General features: G+C 53.4%; 1 protein-coding gene across 1 annotated transcript in view; it reads left to right on the forward strand.

Annotated features, from left to right (window-relative positions):
- The first annotated feature begins 166 nt into the window (after positions 1–166).
- Positions 167–10,656, forward strand: part of RRM1 (ribonucleotide reductase catalytic subunit M1) — an 18,878-nt gene continuing 8,388 nt past the window's right edge. Inside the window, exons 1-9 of the mRNA XM_029965757.1 lie at positions 167–268; positions 610–669; positions 1,458–1,497; positions 6,257–6,419; positions 7,194–7,335; positions 7,950–8,033; positions 8,311–8,472; positions 8,963–9,042; positions 9,484–9,685. Coding sequence (XP_029821617.1) covers positions 173–268; positions 610–669; positions 1,458–1,497; positions 6,257–6,419; positions 7,194–7,335; positions 7,950–8,033; positions 8,311–8,472; positions 8,963–9,042; positions 9,484–9,685 — 1,029 coding nt within the window. The 5' untranslated portion in view covers positions 167–172. The remainder of the gene's footprint in view (positions 269–609; positions 670–1,457; positions 1,498–6,256; positions 6,420–7,193; positions 7,336–7,949; positions 8,034–8,310; positions 8,473–8,962; positions 9,043–9,483; positions 9,686–10,656) is intronic.

The raw sequence follows: 10,656 nt of genomic DNA on the forward strand, positions 1-10,656 counted from the left end.
CAGGGGAACAGCCTCGTGCTGAGCAGGTACAGCAGTGGTGTGGCTGTGGGGCCGGAGGGAGTTGTTTTAGAGGGTGGACATTCCTGCATCTTCCATCCCTAGTCCCAGTGCCAGGTGGTGCAGGTGCAGGCCTGGGGATGTCCTTTTCACTTCCCTTTTCTTTGCAGATGTGATGGAGGATCTCTACAACTACATCAACCCTCACAATGGGAAGCACTCCCCAATGATCTCCAAAGAAACTCTGGACATAGTTCTGGCCAACAAAGATGTAAGCAGCTGTTTTTCTCCACTTATAAGTTTTCAGAATTCAATTTTTTAAGCAAGCCATGTTTGTTCTAGGGCAAAAAGGCCATGCAGAAACCAGTGCAGGGAATGACTGGAGGGTCATTCCCATAAGGATGTTTCTGTACTAGAATCTATTTCCTTGGGTGTCCCCAGTGCCACGATCAGCACAAGTGATTAGACATGAAGTACCCTCTGCTGGAGCAAAGTGAGGCAGCACAGAGGGGACAGAGGTTTGGGTTCAGGTTTTGGGACAGCATTGTTCCACCTCAGTGAGGCCCCAAGGGCTGATTGTGACTGTCAGTTCTGTCTGTTGTTCCCTGGCAGCGCCTCAACTCCGCCATCATCTATGACAGAGACTTCTCCTACAACTACTTTGGCTTTAAGGTAAAGAGCACATTGCTCAGACTCTGTTGGGAATGCTCATGGATTTGTCTGGGATGGGGCAAGGGGGGCACTGGAGGAGGTGGGACATCACTGGGGTTATGAAGGACAAAGAGTGAAAACCCAGACGAAGCAGCTCCCAGTGGGATAAACTGTGGAGTTTTCCTTGCTGCTGGAAGGCCTTGTAGCTGTTGGGCTCTGTTTCACAGCAATCACACTGAATGTTGTTGAATGCCATTCCTCAGGGAAATAATCTGATCCTTAATAAACCAAAACAGGGATTTTTGCTTTCCCTGTTGTTTTATGGAGCAGTTGCTCTCAGTGTGTCATCCCACTCATTTATCCTCTCCTGTGCTGCTGGAACATCTCCCCCACACCAGCCCAGTGTGCTGAGCCCCCCTCCTGCTCCCCTCACACCCCGCTGTGTTGGATTGTTTTGGGGAATTATGGTGGGTTTGGCTCTCTGGAGGGTTGGCTGGAGTGTTCCACTCTTCCATAGCTCTGGGTACTGCAGAGAGGTCCTGTGGCTGGAGGGGCAGTGTGGAACTTCGTGGCCATGCTCCACACTCCATAATCCAAAGCAGAGCCCTCTGTGTTGCAATCTTCCAGTGGGCTTGTGGGGTTTCAGTCATTAATTGCCTGATTAAGCTATTAAGGAGAGGAGGGGCAGAGTGCAGGGCTAGTGAGGCCTGGGATGAGGAGTGTGGAGTTGCTGGAGTTGGGATTTAACAGGATTTTATTTAAACATTCCAATCTGCCTGCCTGCTAAAATCCATCCTCTCTTTTTAAAGACTCTCGAACGCTCCTACTTGCTGAAAATCAACTCCAAAGGTAAGAGCTGTTCCTCGTGCTAAGCACTTCTTCATTTGAGTCAACTTAATTAAATTATGTGCTGCCAGGGATGGTTATTGCAGGCCTTTGGCTTGGAAATCCTTGGACACCAGAAGGGTCAGAAGTTAACTGTAATATCATAGAGATGAAAGATAATTGGATACTTGATTGGATTGTAATTGTTAATCCGAGTGAGTTTTTTCCTCCTCTGTGAGAGCAGCTGGGCATTGGAGCAGGTTGTTCTTGGGTTTTTCAGAGCCTGACTGGGTAAAGTCCTGAATAAACAGACCTGGTGCTCTTAGCTGGCTCTTCTTTGGCCAGGAGTTGGGCTGGAGATCTCAAGTTCCTTCCAACTGGAATTACTCTGTGATTCCATGAGAAGTGTGGCTGCTGTTGTTTGTACCTTGTTGCCATGCTCTGTGTGTCTGTGCTGGCAGTGACTGTCACACTGAGCCTTCTTCCTCCCCGGCTTCCTGGCTGTAGTTGGGGCGTGAGAGGCTGGACAGGACCCGGCCATGTGTGCTGGGACCCCAAAATTCCAGTGTGCTGGGCTGATCCCACAGCATGGGAGGGGGGATTCTGCCCCTCTGCCCCCTCAGGTGAGACCCACCTGCAGAGCTGCCTCCAGCTCTGTGGTCCCCACCATCAGAAGGATGTGGAGCTGCTGGAAAGAGTCCCGAGGAGGCACCAAGATCAGAGAATCACAGAATCAGACGGGTTGGAAGAGACCTCCGAGATCATCAAGTCCAACCCTTGATCCAACCCCGCCGTGGTTCCCAGCCCATGGCACTGATGCCACATCCAGTCTGTCCTTAAAACACCTCCAGGGATGGAGAATCCACCATTTCCCTGGGCAGCCCATTCCAATGGCTGAGCACCCTCTCTGCAAAGAAATTCTTCCTGATATCCAACCTAACCCTCCCCTGGCACAGCTGCAGACCCAGCCCTCTTGTCTTGCTGATGGTTCCCTGGGAGAAGAGACCAACCCCCCCCGGCTCCCCCCTCCTGTCAGGGAGTTGCAGAGTGAGGAGGTCTCCCCTGAGCCTCCTCTTCTCCAGGCTGAGCCCCCCCAGCTCCCTCAGCCTCTCCTCACAGCACTGGAATTTGTGATAAGCACAGACTGGCAACAACAGGAACCAGGCCTGGTAAGACAAACGTGGGTAACCTACTCAAATTAAAATTCCCACTGTGGAAAACTGTGAGAAAGGAAAGTGTTAATTACAGACCTAAACGAAGGTGAAGGTTTGAAATCAGCACACCAACAAAGTTCCACTGTGCAAGCTGTGGGGAAGGAAAACAACTGCTCTCTCCCATGCCATCCCAAGCTGTGGGAACATCTGAGACTCCCTGTGAATATCCAGGACTTGGACTGCATACAAGTGGTGCCCCAGGAGCATGACTTTGGGACCCTCAGCACTGAGAAGACCTTCTCTCTCTTTCTCTCTCTCTCATATTTACAGTTAAATAAAACCGCACTATTGACTTTGGGGTCTCATTTGCACTTATATTTAAACAGAGGCATCTTTTAATAACTGGATCCTGACAGAGGCCCTGTGTCAGAGACTGAAATGGTTAATGGCTTAAACATTGTTAACATCAGCAAAAGGCTTGTCCACTGTAGCAAACTGCAAAGAAACAGCTGCTCATCTACCCAGGCCACCCCTCACTGAACATGGCTCCTAATTCGGGTTGGGAAAGGACCTGGAGGTGAGATGAGGGTGCTGTTGTCCAGCTATCCCAGTGCAAAAGGCTGTGCACACCTGAAGCTACAAACTGGATTTCAAGGTGAGGGAAGAGGCTGGTAAGAGGCAAATCCTGGAAGGTGGGATGGTCCTTATCAGGCCAATGTCCTGATGGCTCAGCTGTGAGAACCCCTCTGAGGAGCACCTTCAGTCAAAGGCTCTTGACATGTCCCTGACATCACCCGTTGTAAAACTCCCCACCCCAGAGGAGGTACCAGGTGTTCCCACCTGAACCTGGGTGATATAACTCATGAAAGCTCTGAGTTGGCTGGACTCCCCCCGTGGATCAAGACCATCACTGTGACAGGACCACGACCACCACTTCAACCAGCAGGCATTGAAGCTGCAACTGCCCCGTCTCCTCGCTGGATCCAATGGGTACTGACTGTATCTTTCTGCTTTTGTCCTTTCTTCCTCTTGCTTGTCCTTACACATTTCCTTAAGTGTTATTTTCGTGCTTCCTATCAGTCTCTTGCTGGGAAGTCTCCCCATTTTGTTGAGGACTTTCGGGAAGCCATTGGGGTCTCTTTGTCCCTTTCTGTGGCACCCACGATCATCTGACAATGGATTCCTGGGAATGCCCCCTCTGGGTGCTGAGGTGTTTCCTGTAACCAATCAGGATGGTCACCATGGCCTTAAACTGGTCTCTCACCCTACAGGTCCCTGCACGTTGTCTCACTTCAGAGACACACAGGAACTGGTCATGGAGAAGAACCTTCTCCCAGGCTGGGCTTCCAGGGCAGCACATTTCCTTGAGCAAAGGCTATTTTTTCTCTCCTCAGGCAACTCTCCCGATGCCCTTTGCCCCTGACATTGCGCTCAAGGAAGCATTCCCACCGGGAATGGAAATGCAGGGCGTAATAACGTGCAGGGGCACTCGGCAAGGCACACAGGGAAAGGAGTGGAGATGTAACGCCGTGAGGAGGGGAATGTCCTTGTCCTCTGGAGACATCACACCGCCCAGCCAGCGGGCACCGCCCCAGGGCAGGGCGGCTCAGTCACCCCTGGAGCCGTGCCGGGCCAAAGTCCCTTTGGTGTGGCACCAGGAAGGACACGGCGTCTGGCGGGAACCGCGCGCGCCGTTCGGAGACACGAGGCGGAATCTCGGCAGCCCGAGCGGGAGAACTCCCACGTACGCAGAGTTCCCACCTAACTTCTCCAACACCCCAATCCCCAAGCCTCGGGCTTTACTGCGAGTGTTGAATACCTTGAAGTTACGAAGAGGAAGTGCCGACATGCTTTCCCAAAACTCGGGGGGAAGGTTTGTGTCTTGGCCAAAGGTTCATGGGGGTAACATACAACCGAGGAGAAGCGTTCCACTAAAGCACCCATTGAACACCAACCCCACGTGACTCACCACCAAGGAATGCTCTGGAAGTCTGGCTCCATGCGGCGGCAACGGGCTCCGGAGAGGGGAGAGAGAGGACCGCGCGCTCCTCTATTTATGTGCTCGGGGTGCTGTGGCCACACCTCCAGGGCAGGACTTAGGACCAGAGTGAGGGGTGGGGCCTCCCACCTGGGCCCTCCCAGACATGGAGTTGGTTGATTCCACCCAGTAATCAAATCATCCAGTCTCTCGTGACTTCAACCTGTCAGACCCTGGTCCAGAGCCGCGCGCTCACCCGGGTGTGTTGCTTTTAAAAATACATTCCAGGCTCCAAAAGTTCACCCTAACGTACAGCCAAGGTAGAGCATTCCACAAGTGCTGACCCAGCACAAACCCACACACACAGCTGAGCAGGGTCCAACCCACTGGCTTTGAGTTGCCCTAAATATAAAGTAAGAAAAGAGACTGAAAGACAGAAATAAAGAGACTAAGAGAAGAAAAAGGAGTAAAGAAGAAGAGAGAAAAAAGATTAGGGTGAGGAAAAAGATTAAAGAAGAAGGGAGGAGAATAAGAGAAAAATAGATTATCACATACCTGCCACCGAAGAGTGCTATGGCAGACCATCTCCACGAGGCAGGTCCTGAGAGGAGAGGAAGGGTGGACACCGTTTGCTGCTGGACATCTGTGGCCACTCCTCCCGGGCAGGACTTTGTGCTCACTGACCCCTCAGTGCCTCTGGCCGGAGCGAGGGGCGGTGCAGCTGGGCAGGGGCTGGGTGAGGAGCTCCAGCCATGGTGTGGGCAGGCCCCCAGGCTGCCCTTTGGCCAACAGCTCCACTGCAGACCAACCTGCTGCCCTGCAGGGCAGCTCGTGCTCAGGTGACTCCATGGCCTGTGGGCCGGGGCCTGGCACAGACCCCATCTCCAACCAGGCTTCCAGGGGGTCACTGTCACCAGGAGAGTGGCCACAGGGGCCCAGGAGACCCAGCACTCCTCGCTGGGCCATCTGATGACAAAGGGAGAACCTGTTCTCCTCTGTTCTCTGGTGGTTTTTCTATCAGCCTCTTCCTCATGCACATGACATCAAGGTGCCTTTCTGCCCTGCATTTCATCGTCTCTCTGTTCCCAGCAGTGGCCCCAGGCATGTCTGTGAAACCTTCTCTTTTGTCCCAGGGAGTCAGCCTCCTTGGCAGGCAGGGAGAGAGAGACATGTAAAGCTATTCCCGGGAAAGAACCTTTTCCCAGGCTGGGCTTCCAAGGCAGCAAAGTTTCCTTGAGCCAACACTGGTTTTTTCCGTCCTCAAGCAACTCTTCTGAAAACCTTTCCCCTGGCAGCTCCATACCTGTTTTCCTTTGCAACCAAACTGTTCTAAAATAATCTCTACATATATATATATATATTTACAAACACCACTCAGTGTTGTTTCACTCTAATCCACCCCAAGGGATCTATTAATAACAACCTGGGTTACCATGCCCTTCTGAGGGGGTCGTAACGCCCTGGCCCAGGTTGCCCAGAGAAGCTGTGGCTGCCCCTGGATCCCTGGAAGTGTCCAAGGCCAGGCTGGACGGGGCTTGGAGCACCCTGCGCTGGTGGGAGGTGTCCCTACCCATGGCAGGGGGTAGAGGGAGATGGTCCTTGGTGTCCCTGCCAACCCAGCCAGCCCGTTGTGTGACTGTGTGTCCTGCAGTCGCCGAGCGCCCTCAGCACATGCTGATGCGGGTGTCCGTGGGCATCCACAAGGACGACATCGACGCTGCCATCGAGACCTACAACCTGCTGTCGGAGCGCTGGTTCACACACGCCTCCCCCACGCTCTTCAACGCCGGCACCAACCGCCCCCAGCTCTCCAGGTACCCGGGCTGCCACACAGGGAGGGGCAGGGAGCAGGGGGGGCAAGGGGACTGCTTCCATGGCCCCTGAAATCACCAGCTGGGTGTCTGTGAGTGTTTGAGGGAGTGTTGAGCAGCTGCTGTCAAATTTAACCCGTCTTTGGGTAAAAATACACGGGTTTCTGTGAACTTTTGGGAAATCCTTGCATGTCTCTGTTGTATTGAGAAGTTCCTGATGTGCATGGTCTGCTGCAGGTTACGAAATGAATCCTGGTAGTTGTTTGCTGCAACGTGCCAGAGGCAGCAAGCATAACTAATAGGATTTTAGTATAGAGATATAACATACAGGTTTATATTTTATAATGCTTTATATCAATGTGTTAGGACAAGGTTCTTCCCCCAGAGGGTGGTGGGCACTGACCAGGCTCCCCAGGGCAGTGGGCACGGCCCCAAGGCTGCCAGAGCTCAGGGAGGGTTTGGACAATGCTCTGAGGGACAGGGGAGATTGTGGGGTGTCCTGGGCAGGGCCAGGGCTTGGACTGGGTGATCCTTGGGGGTCCCTCCAGCTCAGGATATTCCATGATTCTGTGATTAAAAATGTTTGATAACAGAGATAGCAGCAGCTACAACTCCTGATGTTTTCTGAGGCCGTCCTTTACTCCACCTTCACCCCCGTGGGTTTCCCTTGAGGAGCACGTTAAAGGTTCCGTGTTCACCCTGGTTTTTGCAACCTGGTGAAACTCTCGTGACTTTCCCTTTCCCCCTTTGTGCACTAAAGCCCTCTGTTCCCACCAGCTGCTTCCTGCTGTGCATGAAGGACGACAGCATCGAGGGCATCTACGACACCCTGAAGCAGTGTGCCCTCATCTCCAAGTCTGCCGGGGGCATCGGCCTGGCCGTCAGCTGCATCCGAGCCACGGGCAGCTACATAGCTGGGGTGAGTCTGCAGGGGCCTGCCACAGGGCTGGGCTGGGTTTGCTCTCAGGAAATGGCTTTTTCTGCGTTGCCAAACCGGTGCTGCTTCTGCTGACCCAGTTCAGCCCAGCAGTGAGTCTCACTCAGTGGTCCTTCCCTTGCCCTGAGGCAGAAAGGTTGGTTTCCCTTGGGGTTTTGGCTTCCTAATAGAAGTCCTTCCAAAAAGAGGATCTTATTCCACTGTTTGAGCAGACAATTCCAGCTTACTTAGTGTTAGCAGCCTAGGAATATTCCCTGGTGCATTGGCCCTTTGCCTTTCTCTATCTCTGACTGCCCCAGAACATCTGTGGATGTGTGTTTGGGGATTTTTGTCACACTTTTTGTAACCCCTGCAAGCCTTTAAGTGACATAATAGAGGAAAGAAGTTAGGAGAGACATTTTATTAACTCTGGGACCAGTAGCTTATTTATATTAAAAGAAAAGATTTGGTGAAGGGACTACAAATAACTGGGGGTGATCAGTTCTTGGCTCTCAGTGCCAGAGCTTTCCAGACTGCTGGAAGGCACGCAGGAAATGCAGGCCTGTCTCTCCAGGGAGTTTCTTTTCAGCACTGATGTTTCTCCTGTGCCTCTGCAGACAAATGGAAACTCCAACGGGCTCGTTCCGATGCTGAGGGTCTACAACAACACCGCCCGTTACGTGGACCAGGGGGGAAACAAGGTACTGGCCTGGCTTTAGTTCCAGTCCAGAGGGAACCTGGGCTCACAGGGAGAGGCTCCACGCCTGGGAAGGGCTGTCCCAGTAACGTCAGGGAGCTGATGGAGTGGTCGTGGGTGACACACGATTAAAAAAGGGCATTTCCCCCCTTGTGTTTTTACTCTGGTGTTCCCCCTCAGTTCCCAGATAGCTTGGGGTGTTGTGTGCACTCGGGAGCAGAGCAGGAGGTTTTCTTTCCTAGGACAGTTTGTTCTGACCTTGGCTGTGTTCCATGTACCAGAGACCTGGGGCTTTTGCCATCTACCTGGAGCCGTGGCACCTGGACATCTTTGAGTTTCTGGACCTGAAGAAGAACACTGGGAAAGAAGAGCAGAGAGCCAGAGATCTTTTCTTTGCCCTCTGGATCCCTGATCTCTTCATGAAACGGGTGGAAACCAACCAGGTGAGAAGCCTGATTGGCACAGAGTAGGTCTGTTGATGGAGGGACACAGAGCAGCCCTGGGGGGAGCTCAGGAATTTCCTGAGAGAGCTGCTGCCCCTCATTTGAGAAGTTGGCTGTGCAGGTAGAGGATGGAGCTGGACAGCTCCAGTGGGATACTTCACTTCAGGGCTTAATCTTTCAGCCCCTGACTTACATACTCAGACTGTTGACTAAATTTTTACTGTGGAGTTTCCTTAAAGCATCAACACTTCCTCAGTAAACTGTTCTGTGTCTGCTTGTGTTTCACACAGAATCCCAGACTGGTTTGGGTTGGGAGGGACCTTAAAACTCACCCAGTGCCACCCTGCCATGGGCAGGGACACCTTCCACCAGCCCAGGTTGCTCCAAGCCCCGTCCAACCTGGCCTTGGACACTTCCAGGGATGGGGCAGCTGCAGCTTTAATTAAAAGGGTCCATGAAGATTTCCTCTGAATATTTTTCCTTCTTACAGGACTGGTCCTTGATGTGCCCAAATGAGTGTCCTGGCCTGGATGATGTCTGGGGAGAGGAATTTGAGAAACTGTATGAGAGGTAAGAGAGTGAACAGACCTGTAAGTTGTGTCATCTCTCACAGAGCTGCCCGTGGGATCTTGGGCAAGGCACAGCATTGTGGGCAGGGGGGTCATTATCATGCTGATAAAAGGGTGAAGAAGGGGGGTGTTTCCTTCACACTGGGACCTGCTCAAGGTGGGGCTGTGTGTGAATGGTCACTTCAGCTGGTGAGAGGGAAGTCCTGCAGTGATCCCCACCTGGAGCTCCCAGTGGCTTTGCTTGGAACTTGCTGTGTGGGTGTTGCAGCGAAAGATTTGCTTCCCTTAAACGAGAGCAGTGTTGCTGCCCTGCTGTGCTCGTTCAGAGCTCAGAGCTCAGCAGTGAGGGGGCTCCTGGCTGCCTGAGAACCTGCTGTGTGGGGCAGGGCTCTGTCCCTGCCCGTGGGAGCCCGGGGCTGACGGCACCGCGTGCCCGTTGCAGCTACGAGCGGCAGGGCCGCGTGCGCAGGGTGGTGAAGGCCCAGCAGCTCTGGTACGCCATCATCGAGTCCCAGACAGAGACTGGCACCCCCTACATGCTCTACAAGGACTCCTGCAACAGGAAGAGCAACCAGCAGAACCTGGGCACCATCAAGTGCAGCAACCTGTGCACCGAGATCGTGGAGTACACCAGCAACGAGGAGGTGGGTGGGGAGCGGGAACGTGCGGCCTCGGGGGAGCTGGGACTGCTCCTGTGGCAGCCCTTGGGAATGGTGTCCAACGGGGGCCTGGGCAGGGGAGCAGGCAGCTGAGAAGCTTCTAACTCGAGTACTCAGCTCTTCCACTGCCTGTGTGGGTTCCCCTCCTTTCCCACTGCTATGGAAGGTTTGGGATAACGCAGGATGGCCATGAAGGGAACCTCCGAGAGCTGAGGGGGCTCTTTGCCTGCCTGGGAGCTGCTGTAAGCAGCTCTTCAGCTCCTGCTTTAGGAAAACCCTGCCTCTCTGACCCCCAGTAGCAATTCCCTGAGTTCCCTGTGTGCTTCTCTGGTCTCAGAGCTCCATGGATGTGCTGTGGCTGGGCTGCAGCACAGCTAACAAAGGTGAAGGAGGATGTAGAGATGGGTCAGTGCTGAGACAGGGCAGGGAGTTCCAGAGCAGCCAAACTCTGAGGCTGCTGTGACTGGAAGGATCAGTTTGTGCTGCCTGTGCTACTGGTGGTTCTTTAATTCACATGCTTTGGAATAGTCATCAAATCCTGAGTGGTCTGGAAGAGGTGGAACCATCTCTCCTGCCTCCACTGCACAGGAAACCTTAACTGACTTCTTTCAGTTCTCCCAGGGCTGAAAGTAAAGCTGGTGTTAAAAAAATGACCCAGGAAAATGTCCTGGATCTCATTGGGATCAGCTGCTGCTCTGGGAACACAAGAAATAGTTGGGCTCAGTTTATGTGGACCTTGAAGCCTCTTCCAGTGCCTAAAGGGGCTCCAGGAGAGCTGGAGAGGGACTGGGGACAAGGGCCTGGAGGGACCTGGGACAAGGGGGAATGGCTTCCCACTGCCAGAGGGCAGGGATAGATGGGATATTGGGAAGGAATCCTTCCCTGTGAGGATGGTGAGGCCCTGGCCCAGGTTGCCCAGAGAAGCTGTGGCTGCCCCTGGATCCCTGGAAGTGTCC

Source organism: Manacus vitellinus, unplaced genomic scaffold, assembly GCF_001715985.3.
Source record: "Manacus vitellinus isolate BGI_N305 unplaced genomic scaffold, ASM171598v3 scaffold_119_pilon, whole genome shotgun sequence".
Classification (NCBI taxonomy): Eukaryota; Metazoa; Chordata; class Aves; order Passeriformes; family Pipridae; genus Manacus; species Manacus vitellinus.